The following is a 22,290-nucleotide window of genomic DNA, read 5'->3' on the forward strand; positions in this document are numbered from 1 at the left end:
GTGTGGGGTGTGTGAAAATGAATTTCAACTGAAAATCTAAATTTTATTGAGTAAAATTACCATCAATGGTTGGGAATACTGGACGCATCCTGGTGATGTCATCATCTGACAGCTCAGTGAGAGTGGTGATTAGGTTTTCTTGGACTGTGTACAGGCCAGGAAGGTCATCGATGGTGAAGGCAAAGTTAGGCACGTATGACACCACCTGAAGCTCTGTCGGGTTAACCTCCCTGGTCCCGATGCTGAAGGGAAGAACTCTAGATTGTTTGAGGGAAGATGCTGCACTGCTGATGTCATCTGTTGCAGACCCACTGGAGACGACAATTACAAACTGCGGTACACCCTCTTGCTTCCTGCTACCGCGTGTCGCTGTCAGAACATCCTGACTGACAAACTGCAAGGCCTGACCCAGGTTACGTTGTCTTCCTCCTCGCTGCCTCATTCCTCTGACGGCTTGCAAAACACCTTCTTTAGTTTTATGTGTGTTCAGAAACATGTCAGCTTGAGCAGAGTCACCATACTGGACGACACCAATCTGGATCTTATTCTCGCCCACATTGAGACTCTCTACAACCCTGCGGATAAACTCCTGGATGATAGGAAAGTCCCGTCCAACACCATCAGATCCATCAACAAGGAAAACAACATCCTTCCGGGGGCCTTGCGTCTCAGCTGAAAGACAGAAAAGGTAATATTATTATAACCTAATTGAGAAATGATCAAAATATGGAAGAAAAGGTCAATAGAATATTACAGCAGCAATTATACACCCATGTTAGATAGCCTCTTAACAGATTGTTGGACTCCTTCTTGACTTGATAATATGGTGAAACGTTTAGCCCATAATTTGTTCCCAAACTATTTGTAGTAATCTGATGCATATTCAGGAGGCCATTTATATTATCTCCAAACTTTTCCTCTTTCTCTTCCTCATCAAATGGGGACCTAGTAGACTGTGGGAAAGAATGTCTTCTTACAACATACAATTTGGATGAAAATGAATGAAAGTTGAATTAGTTGAAAATAACAATGAGTCATAGAGAATGTAATGGATGGCATAAGAAGCTTGTCACATCCAGCCTACATCTCACAACTTCAATTTCCGTCACTGTATACTGTAAATCATCCACACAGAGAAGTCTGAGCCAGCCAGCAGGTAGCCAGATCAATTTTCTCACACTGAAAAATCCTACAACTTGTGAACCCACTCAAAATGTAAGTGCTGTAGTTATAAACTGAAGGACTCAGCAAGTACAATATGCTGCTGCTGTGATATTAACAGGAACTGATAACATCAATACAAAACTTGCTATTGCAAAGTTGTACCTACTTTGTAATAGCTGCTTGTGTGCATTAAGAATGATCTAATGTTAATTCAAGATCTATTATATCAGGTATTCCATCTTCTGTATCTATGAGCTAGAGCTAATTCTACGTAAACAACAACCATCTCCATAGTCTAAACTGGCTCCAAAAGTATATGGAGGTCCCAGATCTTAAATGCTTTACTTTATTTTTATTGTATTGTATCTGCATTATACTTGCTATTTTCTGCTGTTGCATGTTTTTTATTTACCATGAGAAGGGAACATTTCTGCTGAATGAAAATGTTCTACAGCTTGAGAAAAAAAACACACAATATGTTTCTCGTATAAATTAACACTTGTAAACATTATAATGTTCCTTTAATTTGAATAGGGGAAGAACTTTGTGTTGCTACTTTTCTGGACTACAGTGCCTATTATCAATACAAGGAAACATGTTTATTTTATCTATATCCCGTTGTGCAGTGCATCAATTAAAAACAAAATAAAATAAAAATGAAAATAATTTTGGAAGGTCAAAGTATTAAAATTGTTCTTTTCTCGATAGAAAATTATTTTACTGAGAGATTGACACAGATGGTGGATGTGAGTACCTCATCAAAAAGGGAAAATAGGAATATGACTAAAAAGAACATTAGGAATATAAATAAGAAGAAGAAAAGAAAAGAAAGGAAAGAATGCCACCAAAAATATCCTTGTATGAGTTTGTGAAATGACTACTCGTTGTTTTCTTTGTTTGAGACTCCGACTCAAGAACGTCTTTAGAATCAAGAATAGATTAATGGATTCATGACCGAAAGGACAAGGTTGCGGGTACAAGCGGCCAAAATGAGTTTCCTCCGTAGGGTGGCCGGGCTCAGCCTTAGAGATAGTGTAAGGAGCTCGGACATCAGGAGGGAACTTGGAGTCGAGCCGCTACTCCTTCGCATCGAAAGGAGTCAGCTGAGGTGGTTTTGGCATCTAATTAGGATGCCTCCTGGACGCCTCCCACTGGAGGTTTTCCGGGCACGTCTAACTGGGAGGAGACCCCGGGGAAGACCCAGAACACGCTGGAGGGATTATATCTCCCAGCTGGCCTGGGAACGCCTCGGGATCCCCCAGTATGAGCTGGAAAATGTTGCGGGCAAGAGGGAAGTCTGGGTCAGCCTGCTTGGCCTGCTGCCACCGCGACCCGACCCCGGATAAGCAGAGGAAAATGGATGGGAGGATGGATGGATGGATTCATCCATTAAAGAAATTGAAGAGCACAGACTTTTTGAATGCAAACTTTACTTGACCAAAAGGAAGTCCTTTTTTCTATGCCAAACACATTTGGGCGAGTTCTCTCTTTAAAAAGACAGATTATAAAAACAAATCAGCAGCAATATACTAAAACATCAGCAGCAATATGTGCAAAAGGGATGGGTGAAGTGTAAAGTACAAAAATAATAATGAAACTACTAATGACACTATAATTGTTGATGCGACAAAACATCATAATGCACTTTAACAACACGACATAGGACATAAGTCAGGATAAGTTGGAAGGAATGCCATCAATGCTAGAATACAGTAATATGAATACATCTAACATGACCTGTCGTAATACCAAGTGATATTTGACCGGTCTTGTGAGGTTTAAGCACGGTTTGCTTGCTCAGTTGTTTGCATGTGATTAAATCAAGATAAGACGATTGAAGTCTACGGCAATGTTGAAAAGCACTTAACTAAAATTAAAGTCACGTCACTTTTAATTATCTAGCCTAATATCACAAATATGTCATAGGTTCTTTACAATATGAACAGCATATGAGACCCTCTGTACTCTTAGACCATTGCTTCGGGTATAAGGAAAAACTCCCCCAACAAACCCCTTTAACGGAGAAGAAAAGAAAGACACCTGAGGAAGAGCGAGTAAGGAGGGATCCCTTTCCAAGGACTGAAAAGTCGTGCCAAAATGGATTTTAACAAACTGCTGATGAAAACAGATATTTTAAGACTCAGTCACTTTCTCACCAGTTACTGTTGGAGTCAAGGGTGTGGCCCTCAGTAGCGCTGTGCTTATTAGAGAGAGGAGCTGTTCTTGGACATTCTGGATGTCAGTGAACTCAGACACTGACAGAGCAAAATTAGGGTCATATGATATTTTCTGCAGCTCTCCACTGTCAGAGCTCCTTGTTCCAATGCCAATCACAAAGATGCCCTGCTGTTTAAGAGCAGAGGCTGGGGTATCTACATTGTCAAAAGACCTTCCACCCTTTAGCAAGATCAACATCTGTGGAACACCTTGCAGGCGCCTACTCCCGGAGGAGTTTGTAAATACATTATCGCTGACGTATTGTAGAGCAGAACCGGTGTTGAGGGGACCGCCTCCTCTGGGTCTCAGCCCTCTGATGGAATCCACAATATCCTCTCTTGTTGTGAATGTTTTCAGATAGAAATGGACCTCTGTATCTCTGCTGTACTGGACTACAGAGACACGGTCTTTGTTTTCTCCCACATTGAGTTTCTCAACCACTTTCTCAACAAAATCACGCATGGCAGGGAAGCCATTCCTTGTGCTATTAGAACCATCCAGAAGGAATACGATATCTTTTTTGGCAGTTTCAACTAAGTAAAGACAGAAAGACAAAAAATAAAAATATTTGTAAAAAGTAAGCTCCTGGACCAATCTTAAAGTGGTGAGGTATTTTATTTAAAGTAACTAGCACTGCCTACGCCAATGTTATACAGTGGGAAAGAACAGCACTGCCTCTATTTTAAACCACACGTGGAGCTAAACAGGTATTGCACTTGATTTATTTCCCTCTCTGTAGGCGAAACAAGTCAGGTAGATTTTCTGGCCAGCATTAGGAAGTGCTTGTCAACATACCGAGTACAGTTGGGGGTTCAGGGGTGATGTCAATAACCACAGCCTCCAAGGAGGACTGAAGTTGCTGTAGGATATGGGGAAGGTCAGTGAATTCAGAAACAGATAGAGCAGAATTGGCATTGTGGGATATCTTCCGCAGTTCTCTGCTATCAGAGCTTCTGGTTCCAATTGCAAAGGTCAAGACACCCAGCTGTTTGAGAGCAGAGGCTGCTGCATCAATACTGTCAGAAGACCCTTTCCCACTTAACAAAATCAGGACTTGTGGAACTCCTTCCAGGCGCCTGCTTCCGGCAGAGGGAGCGAAGACAGTATCCCTCACGTACTGGAGAGCTGCTCCAGTGTTGAGGGGTATTCCACCTATGTGCCTCAAATCTCTGACAGTGTCAAGGATCTCCCTTTTTGTTGTGTACCTGTTCAGATAGAACTGGACAGCGGGATCTCTGCTGTACTGAACCACTGAGACACGGTCTGTGTTATCATCCACGCTCAGTCTTTCAATTACTCTTTGGACAAAGTCTTGCATAGCTGGGAATCCAGTTCTAGTACCATTAGATCCATCCAACAAGAAAACAACATCCCTTCCCTTTGTCTGTCTCTCCACTGGGGAACATACAATTGAAAAAATGTCTGTAGTTATTTCATGTGTCAAACGTTTTCCGTGAAAAACGTCTTATGATGAAAGTTAACCTCAAGGTTTACAAGATTAGCTCTATTAATACTGGCACGACTATTTTGGCAAAAATTGACTTGCTGAACTTGACTTTCTGTAATACACTTTAATACAGTTCATATTGCGTCACACCATGATCTTGGAATGTAAAAATCTGTCACTTTCTCACCAGTTACTGTTGGAGTCAAGGGTGTGGCCCTCAGTAGCGCTGTGCTTATTAGAGAGAGGAGCTGTTCTTGGACATTCTGGATGTCAGTGAACTCAGACACTGACAGAGCAAAATTAGGGTCATATGATATTTTCTGCAGCTCTCCACTGTCAGAGCTCCTTGTTCCAATGCCAATCACAAAGATGCCCTGCTGTTTAAGAGCAGAGGCTGGGGTATCTACATTGTCAAAAGACCTTCCACCCTTTAGCAAGATCAACATCTGTGGAACACCTTGCAGGCGCCTACTCCCGGAGGAGTTTGTAAATACATTATCGCTGACGTATTGTAGAGCAGAACCGGTGTTGAGGGGACCGCCTCCTCTGGGTCTCAGCCCTCTGATGGAATCCACAATATCCTCTCTTGTTGTGAATGTTTTCAGATAGAAATGGACCTCTGTATCTCTGCTGTACTGGACTACAGAGACACGGTCTTTGTTTTCTCCCACATTGAGTTTCTCAACCACTTTCTCAACAAAATCACGCATGGCAGGGAAGCCATTCCTTGTGCTATTAGAACCATCCAGAAGGAATACGATATCTTTTTTGGCAGTTTCAACTAAGTAAAGACAGAAAGACAAAAAATAAAAATATTTGTAAAAAGTAAGCTCCTGGACCAATCTTAAAGTGGTGAGGTATTTTATTTAAAGTAACTAGCACTGCCTACGCCAATGTTATACAGTGGGAAAGAACAGCACTGCCTCTATTTTAAACCACACGTGGAGCTAAACAGGTATTGCACTTGATTTATTTCCCTCTCTGTAGGCGAAACAAGTCAGGTAGATTTTCTGGCCAGCATTAGGAAGTGCTTGTCAACATACCGAGTACAGTTGGGGGTTCAGGGGTGATGTCAATAACCACAGCCTCCAAGGAGGACTGAAGTTGCTGTAGGATATGGGGAAGGTCAGTGAATTCAGAAACAGATAGAGCAGAATTGGCATTGTGGGATATCTTCCGCAGTTCTCTGCTATCAGAGCTTCTGGTTCCAATTGCAAAGGTCAAGACACCCAGCTGTTTGAGAGCAGAGGCTGCTGCATCAATACTGTCAGAAGACCCTTTCCCACTTAACAAAATCAGGACTTGTGGAACTCCTTCCAGGCGCCTGCTTCCGGCAGAGGGAGTGAAGACAGTATCCCTCACGTACTGGAGAGCTGCTCCAGTGTTGAGGGGTATTCCACCTATGTGCCTCAAATCTCTGACAGTGTCAAGGATCTCCCTTTTTGTTGTGTACCTGTTCAGATAGAACTGGACAGCGGGATCTCTGCTGTACTGAACAACTGAGACACGGTCTGTGTTATCATCCACGCTCAGTCTTTCAATTACTCTTTGGACAAAGTCTTGCATAGCTGGGAATCCAGTTCTAGTACCATTAGATCCATCCAACAAGAAAACAACATCCCTTCCCTTTGTCTGTCTCTCCACTGGGGAACATACAATTGAAAAAATGTCTGTAGTTATTTCATGTGTCAAAAGTTTTCCGTGAAAAACGTCTTATGATGAAAGTTAACCTCAAGGTTTACAAGATTAGCTCTATTAATACTGGCACGACTATTTTGGCAAAAATTGACTTGCTGAACTTGACTTTCTGTAATACACTTTAATACAGTTCATATTGCGTCACACCATGATCTTGGAATGTAAAAATCTGTCACTTTCTCACCAGTTACTGTTGGAGTCAAGGGTGTGGCCCTCAGTAGCGCTGTGCTTATTAGAGAGAGGAGCTGTTCTTGGACATTCTGGATGTCAGTGAACTCAGACACTGACAGAGCAAAATTAGGGTCATATGATATTTTCTGCAGCTCTCCACTGTCAGAGCTCCTTGTTCCAATGCCAATCACAAAGATGCCCTGCTGTTTAAGAGCAGAGGCTGGGGTATCTACATTGTCAAAAGACCTTCCACCCTTTAGCAAGATCAACATCTGTGGAACACCTTGCAGGCGCCTACTCCCGGAGGAGTTTGTAAATACATTATCGCTGACGTATTGTAGAGCAGAACCGGTGTTGAGGGGACCGCCTCCTCTGGGTCTCAGCCCTCTGATGGAATCCACAATATCCTCTCTTGTTGTGAATGTTTTCAGATAGAAATGGACCTCTGTATCTCTGCTGTACTGGACTACAGAGACACGGTCTTTGTTTTCTCCCACATTGAGTTTCTCAACCACTTTCTCAACAAAATCACGCATGGCAGGGAAGCCATTCCTTGTGCTATTAGAACCATCCAGAAGGAATACGATATCTTTTTTGGCAGTTTCAACTAAGTAAAGACAGAAAGACAAAAAATAAAAATATTTGTAAAAAGTAAGCTCCTGGACCAATCTTAAAGTGGTGAGGTATTTTATTTAAAGTAACTAGCACTGCCTACGCCAATGTTATACAGTGGGAAAGAACAGCACTGCCTCTATTTTAAACCACACGTGGAGCTAAACAGGTATTGCACTTGATTTATTTCCCTCTCTGTAGGCGAAACAAGTCAGGTAGATTTTCTGGCCAGCATTAGGAAGTGCTTGTCAACATACCGAGTACAGTTGGGGGTTCAGGGGTGATGTCAATAACCACAGCCTCCAAGGAGGACTGAAGTTGCTGTAGGATATGGGGAAGGTCAGTGAATTCAGAAACAGATAGAGCAGAATTGGCATTGTGGGATATCTTCCGCAGTTCTCTGCTATCAGAGCTTCTGGTTCCAATTGCAAAGGTCAAGACACCCAGCTGTTTGAGAGCAGAGGCTGCTGCATCAATACTGTCAGAAGACCCTTTCCCACTTAACAAAATCAGGACTTGTGGAACTCCTTCCAGGCGCCTGCTTCCGGCAGAGGGAGTGAAGACAGTATCCCTCACGTACTGGAGAGCTGCTCCAGTGTTGAGGGGTATTCCACCTATGTGCCTCAAATCTCTGACAGTGTCAAGGATCTCCCTTTTTGTTGTGTACCTGTTCAGATAGAACTGGACAGCGGGATCTCTGCTGTACTGAACCACTGAGACACGGTCTGTGTTATCATCCACGCTCAGTCTTTCAATTACTCTTTGGACAAAGTCTTGCATAGCTGGGAATCCAGTTCTAGTACCATTAGATCCATCCAACAAGAAAACAACATCCCTTCCCTTTGTCTGTCTCTCCACTGGGGAACATACAATTGAAAAAATGTCTGTAGTTATTTCATGTGTCAAAAGTTTTCCGTGAAAAACGTCTTATGATGAAAGTTAACCTCAAGGTTTACAAGATTAGCTCTATTAATACTGGCACGACTATTTTGGCAAAAATTGACTTGCTGAACTTGACTTTCTGTAATACACTTTAATACAGTTCATATTGCGTCACACCATGATCTTGGAATGTAAAAATCTGTCACTTTCTCACCAGTTACTGTTGGAGTCAAGGGTGTGGCCCTCAGTAGCGCTGTGCTTATTAGAGAGAGGAGCTGTTCTTGGACATTCTGGATGTCAGTGAACTCAGACACTGACAGAGCAAAATTAGGGTCATATGATATTTTCTGCAGCTCTCCACTGTCAGAGCTCCTTGTTCCAATGCCAATCACAAAGATGCCCTGCTGTTTAAGAGCAGAGGCTGGGGTATCTACATTGTCAAAAGACCTTCCACCCTTTAGCAAGATCAACATCTGTGGAACACCTTGCAGGCGCCTACTCCCGGAGGAGTTTGTAAATACATTATCGCTGACGTATTGTAGAGCAGAACCGGTGTTGAGGGGACCGCCTCCTCTGGGTCTCAGCCCTCTGATGGAATCCACAATATCCTCTCTTGTTGTGAATGTTTTCAGATAGAAATGGACCTCTGTATCTCTGCTGTACTGGACTACAGAGACACGGTCTTTGTTTTCTCCCACATTGAGTTTCTCAACCACTTTCTCAACAAAATCACGCATGGCAGGGAAGCCATTCCTTGTGCTATTAGAACCATCCAGAAGGAATACGATATCTTTTTTGGCAGTTTCAACTAAGTAAAGACAGAAAGACAAAAAATAAAAATATTTGTAAAAAGTAAGCTCCTGGACCAATCTTAAAGTGGTGAGGTATTTTATTTAAAGTAACTAGCACTGCCTACGCCAATGTTATACAGTGGGAAAGAACAGCACTGCCTCTATTTTAAACCACACGTGGAGCTAAACAGGTATTGCACTTGATTTATTTCCCTCTCTGTAGGCGAAACAAGTCAGGTAGATTTTCTGGCCAGCATTAGGAAGTGCTTGTCAACATACCGAGTACAGTTGGGGGTTCAGGGGTGATGTCAATAACCACAGCCTCCAAGGAGGACTGAAGTTGCTGTAGGATATGGGGAAGGTCAGTGAATTCAGAAACAGATAGAGCAGAATTGGCATTGTGGGATATCTTCCGCAGTTCTCTGCTATCAGAGCTTCTGGTTCCAATTGCAAAGGTCAAGACACCCAGCTGTTTGAGAGCAGAGGCTGCTGCATCAATACTGTCAGAAGACCCTTTCCCACTTAACAAAATCAGGACTTGTGGAACTCCTTCCAGGCGCCTGCTTCCGGCAGAGGGAGTGAAGACAGTATCCCTCACGTACTGGAGAGCTGCTCCAGTGTTGAGGGGTATTCCACCTATGTGCCTCAAATCTCTGACAGTGTCAAGGATCTCCCTTTTTGTTGTGTACCTGTTCAGATAGAACTGGACAGCGGGATCTCTGCTGTACTGAACCACTGAGACACGGTCTGTGTTATCATCCACGCTCAGTCTTTCAATTACTCTTTGGACAAAGTCTTGCATAGCTGGGAATCCAGTTCTAGTACCATTAGATCCATCCAACAAGAAAACAACATCCCTTCCCTTTGTCTGTCTCTCCACTGGGGAACATACAATTGAAAAAATGTCTGTAGTTATTTCATGTGTCAAAAGTTTTCTGTGAAAAACGTCTTATGATGAAAGTTAACCTCAAGGTTTACAAGATTAGCTCTATTAATACTGGCACGACTATTTTGGCAAACATTGACTTGCTGAACTTGACTTTCTGTAATACACTTTAATACAGTTCATATTGCGTCACACCATGATCTTGGAATGTAAAAATCTGTCACTTTCTCACCAGTTACTGTTGGAGTCAAGGGTGTGGCCCTCAGTAGCGCTGTGCTTATTAGAGAGAGGAGCTGTTCTTGGACATTCTGGATGTCAGTGAACTCAGACACTGACAGAGCAAAATTAGGGTCATATGATATTTTCTGCAGCTCTCCACTGTCAGAGCTCCTTGTTCCAATGCCAATCACAAAGATGCCCTGCTGTTTAAGAGCAGAGGCTGGGGTATCTACATTGTCAAAAGACCTTCCACCCTTTAGCAAGATCAACATCTGTGGAACACCTTGCAGGCGCCTACTCCCGGAGGAGTTTGTAAATACATTATCGCTGACGTATTGTAGAGCAGAACCGGTGTTGAGGGGACCGCCTCCTCTGGGTCTCAGCCCTCTGATGGAATCCACAATATCCTCTCTTGTTGTGAATGTTTTCAGATAGAAATGGACCTCTGTATCTCTGCTGTACTGGACTACAGAGACACGGTCTTTGTTTTCTCCCACATTGAGTTTCTCAACCACTTTCTCAACAAAATCACGCATGGCAGGGAAGCCATTCCTTGTGCTATTAGAACCATCCAGAAGGAATACGATATCTTTTTTGGCAGTTTCAACTAAGTAAAGACAGAAAGACAAAAAATAAAAATATTTGTAAAAAGTAAGCTCCTGGACCAATCTTAAAGTGGTGAGGTATTTTATTTAAAGTAACTAGCACTGCCTACGCCAATGTTATACAGTGGGAAAGAACAGCACTGCCTCTATTTTAAACCACACGTGGAGCTAAACAGGTATTGCACTTGATTTATTTCCCTCTCTGTAGGCGAAACAAGTCAGGTAGATTTTCTGGCCAGCATTAGGAAGTTCTTGTCAACATACCGAGTACAGTTGGGGGTTCAGGGGTGATGTCAATAACCACAGCCTCCAAGGAGGACTGAAGTTGCTGTAGGATATGGGGAAGGTCAGTGAATTCAGAAACAGATAGAGCAGAATTGGCATTGTGGGATATCTTCCGCAGTTCTCTGCTATCAGAGCTTCTGGTTCCAATTGCAAAGGTCAAGACACCCAGCTGTTTGAGAGCAGAGGCTGCTGCATCAATACTGTCAGAAGACCCTTTCCCACTTAACAAAATCAGGACTTGTGGAACTCCTTCCAGGCGCCTGCTTCCGGCAGAGGGAGTGAAGACAGTATCCCTCACGTACTGGAGAGCTGCTCCAGTGTTGAGGGGTATTCCACCTATGTGCCTCAAATCTCTGACAGTGTCAAGGATCTCCCTTTTTGTTGTGTACCTGTTCAGATAGAACTGGACAGCGGGATCTCTGCTGTACTGAACCACTGAGACACGGTCTGTGTTATCATCCACGCTCAGTCTTTCAATTACTCTTTGGACAAAGTCTTGCATAGCTGGGAATCCAGTTCTAGTACCATTAGATCCATCCAACAAGAAAACAACATCCCTTCCCTTTGTCTGTCTCTCCACTGGGGAACATACAATTGAAAAAATGTCTGTAGTTATTTCATGTGTCAAAAGTTTTCTGTGAAAAACGTCTTATGATGAAAGTTAACCTCAAGGTTTACAAGATTAGCTCTATTAATACTGGCACGACTATTTTGGCAAACATTGACTTGCTGAACTTGACTTTCTGTAATACACTTTAATACAGTTCATATTGCGTCACACCATGATCTTGGAATGTAAAAATCTGTCACTTTCTCACCAGTTACTGTTGGAGTCAAGGGTGTGGCCCTCAGTAGCGCTGTGCTTATTAGAGAGAGGAGCTGTTCTTGGACATTCTGGATGTCAGTGAACTCAGACACTGACAGAGCAAAATTAGGGTCATATGATATTTTCTGCAGCTCTCCACTGTCAGAGCTCCTTGTTCCAATGCCAATCACAAAGATGCCCTGCTGTTTAAGAGCAGAGGCTGGGGTATCTACATTGTCAAAAGACCTTCCACCCTTTAGCAAGATCAACATCTGTGGAACACCTTGCAGGCGCCTACTCCCGGAGGAGTTTGTAAATACATTATCGCTGACGTATTGTAGAGCAGAACCGGTGTTGAGGGGACCGCCTCCTCTGGGTCTCAGCCCTCTGATGGAATCCACAATATCCTCTCTTGTTGTGAATGTTTTCAGATAGAAATGGACCTCTGTATCTCTGCTGTACTGGACTACAGAGACACGGTCTTTGTTTTCTCCCACATTGAGTTTCTCAACCACTTTCTCAACAAAATCACGCATGGCAGGGAAGCCATTCCTTGTGCTATTAGAACCATCCAGAAGGAATACGATATCTTTTTTGGCAGTTTCAACTAAGTAAAGACAGAAAGACAAAAAATAAAAATATTTGTAAAAAGTAAGCTCCTGGACCAATCTTAAAGTGGTGAGGTATTTTATGTAAAGTAACTAGCACTGCCTACGCCAATGTTATACAGTGGGAAAGAACAGCACTGCCTCTATTTTAAACCACACGTGGAGCTAAACAGGTATTGCACTTGATTTATTTCCCTCTCTGTAGGCGAAACAAGTCAGGTAGATTTTCTGGCCAGCATTAGGAAGTTCTTGTCAACATACCGAGTACAGTTGGGGGTTCATGGGTGATGTCAATAACCACAGCCTCCAAGGAGGACTGAAGTTGCTGTAGGATATGGGGAAGGTCAGTGAATTCAGAAACAGATAGAGCAGAATTGGCATTGTGGGATATCTTCCGCAGTTCTCTGCTATCAGAGCTTCTGGTTCCAATTGCAAAGGTCAAGACACCCAGCTGTTTGAGAGCAGAGGCTGCTGCATCAATACTGTCAGAAGACCCTTTCCCACTTAACAAAATCAGGACTTGTGGAACTCCTTCCAGGCGCCTGCTTCCGGCAGAGGGAGTGAAGACAGTATCCCTCACGTACTGGAGAGCTGCTCCAGTGTTGAGGGGTATTCCACCTATGTGCCTCAAATCTCTGACAGTGTCAAGGATCTCCCTTTTTGTTGTGTACCTGTTCAGATAGAACTGGACAGCGGGATCTCTGCTGTACTGAACCACTGAGACACGGTCTGTGTTATCATCCACGCTCAGTCTTTCAATTACTCTTTGGACAAAGTCTTGCATAGCTGGGAATCCAGTTCTAGTACCATTAGATCCATCCAACAAGAAAACAACATCCCTTCCCTTTGTCTGTCTCTCCACTGGGGAACATACAATTGAAAAAATGTCTGTAGTTATTTCATGTGTCAAAAGTTTTCTGTGAAAAACGTCTTATGATGAAAGTTAACCTCAAGGTTTACAAGATTAGCTCTATTAATACTGGCACGACTATTTTGGCAAACATTGACTTGCTGAACTTGACTTTCTGTAATACACTTTAATACAGTTCATATTGCGTCACACCATGATCTTGGAATGTAAAAATCTGTCACTTTCTCACCAGTTACTGTTGGAGTCAAGGGTGTGGCCCTCAGTAGCGCTGTGCTTATTAGAGAGAGGAGCTGTTCTTGGACATTCTGGATGTCAGTGAACTCAGACACTGACAGAGCAAAATTAGGGTCATATGATATTTTCTGCAGCTCTCCACTGTCAGAGCTCCTTGTTCCAATGCCAATCACAAAGATGCCCTGCTGTTTAAGAGCAGAGGCTGGGGTATCTACATTGTCAAAAGACCTTCCACCCTTTAGCAAGATCAACATCTGTGGAACACCTTGCAGGCGCCTACTCCCGGAGGAGTTTGTAAATACATTATCGCTGACGTATTGTAGAGCAGAACCGGTGTTGAGGGGACCGCCTCCTCTGGGTCTCAGCCCTCTGATGGAATCCACAATATCCTCTCTTGTTGTGAATGTTTTCAGATAGAAATGGACCTCTGTATCTCTGCTGTACTGGACTACAGAGACACGGTCTTTGTTTTCTCCCACATTGAGTTTCTCAACCACTTTCTCAACAAAATCACGCATGGCAGGGAAGCCATTCCTTGTGCTATTAGAACCATCCAGAAGGAATACGATATCTTTTTTGGCAGTTTCAACTAAGTAAAGACAGAAAGACAAAAAATAAAAATATTTGTAAAAAGTAAGCTCCTGGACCAATCTTAAAGTGGTGAGGTATTTTATTTAAAGTAACTAGCACTGCCTACGCCAATGTTATACAGTGGGAAAGAACAGCACTGCCTCTATTTTAAACCACACGTGGAGCTAAACAGGTATTGCACTTGATTTATTTCCCTCTCTGTAGGCGAAACAAGTCAGGTAGATTTTCTGGCCAGCATTAGGAAGTGCTTGTCAACATACCGAGTACAGTTGGGGGTTCAGGGGTGATGTCAATAACCACAGCCTCCAAGGAGGACTGAAGTTGCTGTAGGATATGGGGAAGGTCAGTGAATTCAGAAACAGATAGAGCAGAATTGGCATTGTGGGATATCTTCCGCAGTTCTCTGCTATCAGAGCTTCTGGTTCCAATTGCAAAGGTCAAGACACCCAGCTGTTTGAGAGCAGAGGCTGCTGCATCAATACTGTCAGAAGACCCTTTCCCACTTAACAAAATCAGGACTTGTGGAACTCCTTCCAGGCGCCTGCTTCCGGCAGAGGGAGTGAAGACAGTATCCCTCACGTACTGGAGAGCTGCTCCAGTGTTGAGGGGTATTCCACCTATGTGCCTCAAATCTCTGACAGTGTCAAGGATCTCCCTTTTTGTTGTGTACCTGTTCAGATAGAACTGGACAGCGGGATCTCTGCTGTACTGAACCACTGAGACACGGTCTGTGTTATCATCCACGCTCAGTCTTTCAATTACTCTTTGGACAAAGTCTTGCATAGCTGGGAATCCAGTTCTAGTACCATTAGATCCATCCAACAAGAAAACAACATCCCTTCCCTTTGTCTGTCTCTCCACTGGGGAACATACAATTGAAAAAATGTCTGTAGTTATTTCATGTGTCAAAAGTTTTCTGTGAAAAACGTCTTATGATGAAAGTTAACCTCAAGGTTTACAAGATTAGCTCTATTAATACTGGCACGACTATTTTGGCAAACATTGACTTGCTGAACTTGACTTTCTGTAATACACTTTAATACAGTTCATATTGCGTCACACCATGATCTTGGAATGTAAAAATCTGTCACTTTCTCACCAGTTACTGTTGGAGTCAAGGGTGTGGCCCTCAGTAGCGCTGTGCTTATTAGAGAGAGGAGCTGTTCTTGGACATTCTGGATGTCAGTGAACTCAGACACTGACAGAGCAAAATTAGGGTCATATGATATTTTCTGCAGCTCTCCACTGTCAGAGCTCCTTGTTCCAATGCCAATCACAAAGATGCCCTGCTGTTTAAGAGCAGAGGCTGGGGTATCTACATTGTCAAAAGACCTTCCACCCTTTAGCAAGATCAACATCTGTGGAACACCTTGCAGGCGCCTACTCCCGGAGGAGTTTGTAAATACATTATCGCTGACGTATTGTAGAGCAGAACCGGTGTTGAGGGGACCGCCTCCTCTGGGTCTCAGCCCTCTGATGGAATCCACAATATCCTCTCTTGTTGTGAATGTTTTCAGATAGAAATGGACCTCTGTATCTCTGCTGTACTGGACTACAGAGACACGGTCTTTGTTTTCTCCCACATTGAGTTTCTCAACCACTTTCTCAACAAAATCACGCATGGCAGGGAAGCCATTCCTTGTGCTATTAGAACCATCCAGAAGGAATACGATATCTTTTTTGGCAGTTTCAACTAAGTAAAGACAGAAAGACAAAAAATAAAAATATTTGTAAAAAGTAAGCTCCTGGACCAATCTTAAAGTGGTGAGGTATTTTATTTAAAGTAACTAGCACTGCCTACGCCAATGTTATACAGTGGGAAAGAACAGCACTGCCTCTATTTTAAACCACACGTGGAGCTAAACAGGTATTGCACTTGATTTATTTCCCTCTCTGTAGGCGAAACAAGTCAGGTAGATTTTCTGGCCAGCATTAGGAAGTTCTTGTCAACATACCGAGTACAGTTGGGGGTTCAGGGGTGATGTCAATAACCACAGCCTCCAAGGAGGACTGAAGTTGCTGTAGGATATGGGGAAGGTCAGTGAATTCAGAAACAGATAGAGCAGAATTGGCATTGTGGGATATCTTCCGCAGTTCTCTGCTATCAGAGCTTCTGGTTCCAATTGCAAAGGTCAAGACACCCAGCTGTTTGAGAGCAGAGGCTGCTGCATCAATACTGTCAGAAGACCCTTTCCCACTTAACAAAATCAGGACTTGTGGAACTCCTTCCAGGCGCCTGCTTCCGGCAGAGGGAGTGAAGACAGTATCCCTCACGTACTGGAGAGCTGCTCCAGTGTTGAGGGGTATTCCACCTATGTGCCTCAAATCTCTGACAGTGTCAAGGATCTCCCTTTTTGTTGTGTACCTGTTCAGATAGAACTGGACAGCGGGATCTCTGCTGTACTGAACCACTGAGACACGGTCTGTGTTATCATCCACGCTCAGTCTTTCAATTACTCTTTGGACAAAGTCTTGCATAGCTGGGAATCCAGTTCTAGTACCATTAGATCCATCCAACAAGAAAACAACATCCCTTCCCTTTGTCTGTCTCTCCACTGGGGAACATACAATTGAAAAAATGTCTGTAGTTATTTCATGTGTCAAAAGTTTTCCGTGAAAAACGTCTTATGATGAAAGTTAACCTCAAGGTTTACAAGATTAGCTCTATTAATACTGGCACGACTATTTTGGCAAAAATTGACTTGCTGAACTTGACTTTCTGTAATACACTTTAATACAGTTCATATTGCGTCACACCATGATCTTGGAATGTAAAAATCTGTCACTTTCTCACCAGTTACTGTTGGAGTCAAGGGTGTGGCCCTCAGTAGCGCTGTGCTTATTAGAGAGAGGAGCTGTTCTTGGACATTCTGGATGTCAGTGAACTCAGACACTGACAGAGCAAAATTAGGGTCATATGATATTTTCTGCAGCTCTCCACTGTCAGAGCTCCTTGTTCCAATGCCAATCACAAAGATGCCCTGCTGTTTAAGAGCAGAGGCTGGGGTATCTACATTGTCAAAAGACCTTCCACCCTTTAGCAAGATCAACATCTGTGGAACACCTTGCAGGCGCCTACTCCCGGAGGAGTTTGTAAATACATTATCGCTGACGTATTGTAGAGCAGAACCGGTGTTGAGGGGACCGCCTCCTCTGGGTCTCAGCCCTCTGATGGAATCCACAATATCCTCTCTTGTTGTGAATGTTTTCAGATAGAAATGGACCTCTGTATCTCTGCTGTACTGGACTACAGAGACACGGTCTTTGTTTTCTCCCACATTGAGTTTCTCAACCACTTTCTCAACAAAATCACGCATGGCAGGGAAGCCATTCCTTGTGCTATTAGAACCATCCAGAAGGAATACGATATCTTTTTTGGCAGTTTCAACTAAGTAAAGACAGAAAGACAAAAAATAAAAATATTTGTAAAAAGTAAGCTCCTGGACCAATCTTAAAGTGGTGAGGTATTTTATTTAAAGTAACTAGCACTGCCTACGCCAATGTTATACAGTGGGAAAGAACAGCACTGCCTCTATTTTAAACCACACGTGGAGCTAAACAGGTATTGCACTTGATTTATTTCCCTCTCTGTAGGCGAAACAAGTCAGGTAGATTTTCTGGCCAGCATTAGGAAGTGCTTGTCAACATACCGAGTACAGTTGGGGGTTCAGGGGTGATGTCAATAACCACAGCCTCCAAGGAGGACTGAAGTTGCTGTAGGATATGGGGAAGGTCAGTGAATTCAGAAACAGATAGAGCAGAATTGGCATTGTGGGATATCTTCCGCAGTTCTCTGCTATCAGAGCTTCTGGTTCCAATTGCAAAGGTCAAGACACCCAGCTGTTTGAGAGCAGAGGCTGCTGCATCAATACTGTCAGAAGACCCTTTCCCACTTAACAAAATCAGGACTTGTGGAACTCCTTCCAGGCGCCTGCTTCCGGCAGAGGGAGTGAAGACAGTATCCCTCACGTACTGGAGAGCTGCTCCAGTGTTGAGGGGTATTCCACCTATGTGCCTCAAATCTCTGACAGTGTCAAGGATCTCCCTTTTTGTTGTGTACCTGTTCAGATAGAACTGGACAGCGGGATCTCTGCTGTACTGAACCACTGAGACACGGTCTGTGTTATCATCCACGCTCAGTCTTTCTATTACTCTTTGGACAAAGTCTTGCATAGCTGGGAATCCAGTTCTAGTACCATTAGATCCATCCAACAAGAAAACAACATCCCTTCCCTTTGTCTGTCTCTCCACTGGGGAACATACAATTGAAAAAATGTCTGTAGTTATTTCATGTGTCAAACGTTTTCCGTGAAAAACGTCTTATGATGAAAGTTAACCTCAAGGTTTACAAGATTAGCTCTATTAATACTGGCACGACTATTTTGGCAAAAATTGACTTGCTGAACTTGACTTTCTGTAATACACTTTAATACAGTTCATATTGCGTCACACCATGATCTTGGAATGTAAAAATCTGTCACTTTCTCACCAGTTACTGTTGGAGTCAAGGGTGTGGCCCTCAGTAGCGCTGTGCTTATTAGAGAGAGGAGCTGTTCTTGGACATTCTGGATGTCAGTGAACTCAGACACTGACAGAGCAAAATTAGGGTCATATGATATTTTCTGCAGCTCTCCACTGTCAGAGCTCCTTGTTCCAATGCCAATCACAAAGATGCCCTGCTGTTTAAGAGCAGAGGCTGGGGTATCTACATTGTCAAAAGACCTTCCACCCTTTAGCAAGATCAACATCTGTGGAACACCTTGCAGGCGCCTACTCCCGGAGGAGTTTGTAAATACATTATCGCTGACGTATTGTAGAGCAGAACCGGTGTTGAGGGGACCGCCTCCTCTGGGTCTCAGCCCTCTGATGGAATCCACAATATCCTCTCTTGTTGTGAATGTTTTCAGATAGAAATGGACCTCTGTATCTCTGCTGTACTGGACTACAGAGACACGGTCTTTGTTTTCTCCCACATTGAGTTTCTCAACCACTTTCTCAACAAAATCACGCATGGCAGGGAAGCCATTCCTTGTGCTATTAGAACCATCCAGAAGGAATACGATATCTTTTTTGGCAGTTTCAACTAAGTAAAGACAGAAAGACAAAAAATAAAAATATTTGTAAAAAGTAAGCTCCTGGACCAATCTTAAAGTGGTGAGGTATTTTATTTAAAGTAACTAGCACTGCCTACGCCAATGTTATACAGTGGGAAAGAACAGCACTGCCTCTATTTTAAACCACACGTGGAGCTAAACAGGTATTGCACTTGATTTATTTCCCTCTCTGTAGGCGAAACAAGTCAGGTAGATTTTCTGGCCAGCATTAGGAAGTGCTTGTCAACATACCGAGTACAGTTGGGGGTTCAGGGGTGATGTCAATAACCACAGCCTCCAAGGAGGACTGAAGTTGCTGTAGGATATGGGGAAGGTCAGTGAATTCAGAAACAGATAGAGCAGAATTGGCATTGTGGGATATCTTCCGCAGTTCTCTGCTATCAGAGCTTCTGGTTCCAATTGCAAAGGTCAAGACACCCAGCTGTTTGAGAGCAGAGGCTGCTGCATCAATACTGTCAGAAGACCCTTTCCCACTTAACAAAATCAGGACTTGTGGAACTCCTTCCAGGCGCCTGCTTCCGGCAGAGGGAGTGAAGACAGTATCCCTCACGTACTGGAGAGCTGCTCCAGTGTTGAGGGGTATTCCACCTATGTGCCTCAAATCTCTGACAGTGTCAAGGATCTCCCTTTTTGTTGTGTACCTGTTCAGATAGAACTGGACAGCGGGATCTCTGCTGTACTGAACAACTGAGACACGGTCTGTGTTATCATCCACGCTCAGTCTTTCAATTACTCTTTGGACAAAGTCTTGCATAGCTGGGAATCCAGTTCTAGTGCCATTAGATCCATCCAACAAGAAAACAACATCCCTTCCCTTTGTCTGTCTCTCCACTGGGGAACATACAATTGAAAAAATGTCTGTAGTTATTTCATGTGTCAAAAGTTTTCCGTGAAAAACGTCTCATGATGAAAGTTAACCTCAAGGTTTACAAGATTAGCTCTATTAATACTGGCACGACTATTTTGGCAAAAATTGACTTGCTGAACTTGACTTTCTGTAATACACTTTAATACAGTTCATATTGCGTCACACCATGATCTTGGAATGTAAAAATCTGTCACTTTCTCACCAGTTACTGTTGGAGTCAAGGGTGTGGCCCTCAGTAGCGCTGTGCTTATTAGAGAGAGGAGCTGTTCTTGGACATTCTGGATGTCAGTGAACTCAGACACTGACAGAGCAAAATTAGGGTCATATGATATTTTCTGCAGCTCTCCACTGTCAGAGCTCCTTGTTCCAATGCCAATCACAAAGATGCCCTGCTGTTTAAGAGCAGAGGCTGGGGTATCTACATTGTCAAAAGACCTTCCACCCTTTAGCAAGATCAACATCTGTGGAACACCTTGCAGGCGCCTACTCCCGGAGGAGTTTGTAAATACATTATCGCTGACGTATTGTAGAGCAGAACCGGTGTTGAGGGGACCGCCTCCTCTGGGTCTCAGCCCTCTGATGGAATCCACAATATCCTCTCTTGTTGTGAATGTTTTCAGATAGAAATGGACCTCTGTATCTCTGCTGTACTGGACTACAGAGACACGGTCTTTGTTTTCTCCCACATTGAGTTTCTCAACCACTTTCTCAACAAAATCACGCATGGCAGGGAAGCCATTCCTTGTGCTATTAGAACCATCCAGAAGGAATACGATATCTTTTTTGGCAGTTTCAACTAAGTAAAGACAGAAAGACAAAAAATAAAAATATTTGTAAAAAGTAAGCTCCTGGACCAATCTTAAAGTGGTGAGGTATTTTATTTAAAGTAACTAGCACTGCCTACGCCAATGTTATACAGTGGGAAAGAACAGCACTGCCTCTATTTTAAACCACACGTGGAGCTAAACAGGTATTGCACTTGATTTATTTCCCTCTCTGTAGGCGAAACAAGTCAGGTAGATTTTCTGGCCAGCATTAGGAAGTGCTTGTCAACATACCGAGTACAGTTGGGGGTTCAGGGGTGATGTCAATAACCACAGCCTCCAAGGAGGACTGAAGTTGCTGTAGGATATGGGGAAGGTCAGTGAATTCAGAAACAGATAGAGCAGAATTGGCATTGTGGGATATCTTCCGCAGTTCTCTGCTATCAGAGCTTCTGGTTCCAATTGCAAAGGTCAAGACACCCAGCTGTTTGAGAGCAGAGGCTGCTGCATCAATACTGTCAGAAGACCCTTTCCCACTTAACAAAATCAGGACTTGTGGAACTCCTTCCAGGCGCCTGCTTCCGGCAGAGGGAGTGAAGACAGTATCCCTCACGTACTGGAGAGCTGCTCCAGTGTTGAGGGGTATTCCACCTATGTGCCTCAAATCTCTGACAGTGTCAAGGATCTCCCTTTTTGTTGTGTACCTGTTCAGATAGAACTGGACAGCGGGATCTCTGCTGTACTGAACCACTGAGACACGGTCTGTGTTATCATCCACGCTCAGTCTTTCAATTACTCTTTGGACAAAGTCTTGCATAGCTGGGAATCCAGTTCTAGTACCATTAGATCCATCCAACAAGAAAACAACATCCCTTCCCTTTGTCTGTCTCTCCACTGGGGAACATACAATTGAAAAAATGTCTGTAGTTATTTCATGTGTCAAAAGTTTTCTGTGAAAAACGTCTTATGATGAAAGTTAACCTCAAGGTTTACAAGATTAGCTCTATTAATACTGGCACGACTATTTTGGCAAACATTGACTTGCTGAACTTGACTTTCTGTAATACACTTTAATACAGTTCATATTGCGTCACACCATGATCTTGGAATGTAAAAATCTGTCACTTTCTCACCAGTTACTGTTGGAGTCAAGGGTGTGGCCCTCAGTAGCGCTGTGCTTATTAGAGAGAGGAGCTGTTCTTGGACATTCTGGATGTCAGTGAACTCAGACACTGACAGAGCAAAATTAGGGTCATATGATATTTTCTGCAGCTCTCCACTGTCAGAGCTCCTTGTTCCAATGCCAATCACAAAGATGCCCTGCTGTTTAAGAGCAGAGGCTGGGGTATCTACATTGTCAAAAGACCTTCCACCCTTTAGCAAGATCAACATCTGTGGAACACCTTGCAGGCGCCTACTCCCGGAGGAGTTTGTAAATACATTATCGCTGACGTATTG

The 22,290-nt window shown here is 43.4% G+C and overlaps 3 protein-coding genes across 5 annotated transcripts in view; all 3 read right to left on the minus strand.

Annotated features, from left to right (window-relative positions):
* The window catches only part of LOC306704261 (collagen alpha-3(VI) chain-like), a 146,869-nt gene that overhangs the window by 19,575 nt on the left and 105,004 nt on the right, over positions 1-22,290 (minus strand). For all 3 annotated transcript variants that reach the window (XM_079170525.1, XM_079170524.1, XM_079170523.1), the window contains one exon: positions 61-672. In XM_079170525.1, the coding sequence (XP_079026651.1) occupies positions 61-672 (612 nt within the window). The remainder of the gene's footprint in view (positions 1-60; positions 673-22,290) is intronic.
* On the minus strand, positions 4,154-9,784 carry LOC306703641 (collagen alpha-3(VI) chain-like; the record flags this gene model as incomplete). Its single annotated transcript, XM_079169655.1, has 7 exons — positions 4,154-4,240; positions 5,023-5,609; positions 5,872-6,471; positions 6,711-7,304; positions 7,567-8,166; positions 8,406-8,999; positions 9,262-9,784. The coding sequence occupies 7 exons, from the start codon at positions 9,782-9,784 to the stop codon at positions 4,154-4,156; spliced, it is 3,585 nt and encodes a 1,194-aa protein (XP_079025781.1).
* On the minus strand, positions 10,934-18,259 carry LOC306703974 (collagen alpha-3(VI) chain-like; the record flags this gene model as incomplete). The annotated part of the gene is made up of 9 exons (XM_079170184.1): positions 10,934-11,020; positions 12,652-12,715; positions 13,062-13,251; positions 13,491-14,084; positions 14,347-14,946; positions 15,186-15,779; positions 16,042-16,641; positions 16,881-17,474; positions 17,737-18,259. 9 exons carry the CDS (start codon positions 18,257-18,259, stop codon positions 10,934-10,936), a joined length of 3,846 nt encoding a protein of 1,281 aa, XP_079026310.1.

The sequence above is a fragment of the Pholis gunnellus genome (genome assembly GCF_910591455.1).
Source record: "Pholis gunnellus genome assembly, chromosome: 12".
Taxonomy (NCBI): Eukaryota; Metazoa; Chordata; class Actinopteri; order Perciformes; family Pholidae; genus Pholis; species Pholis gunnellus.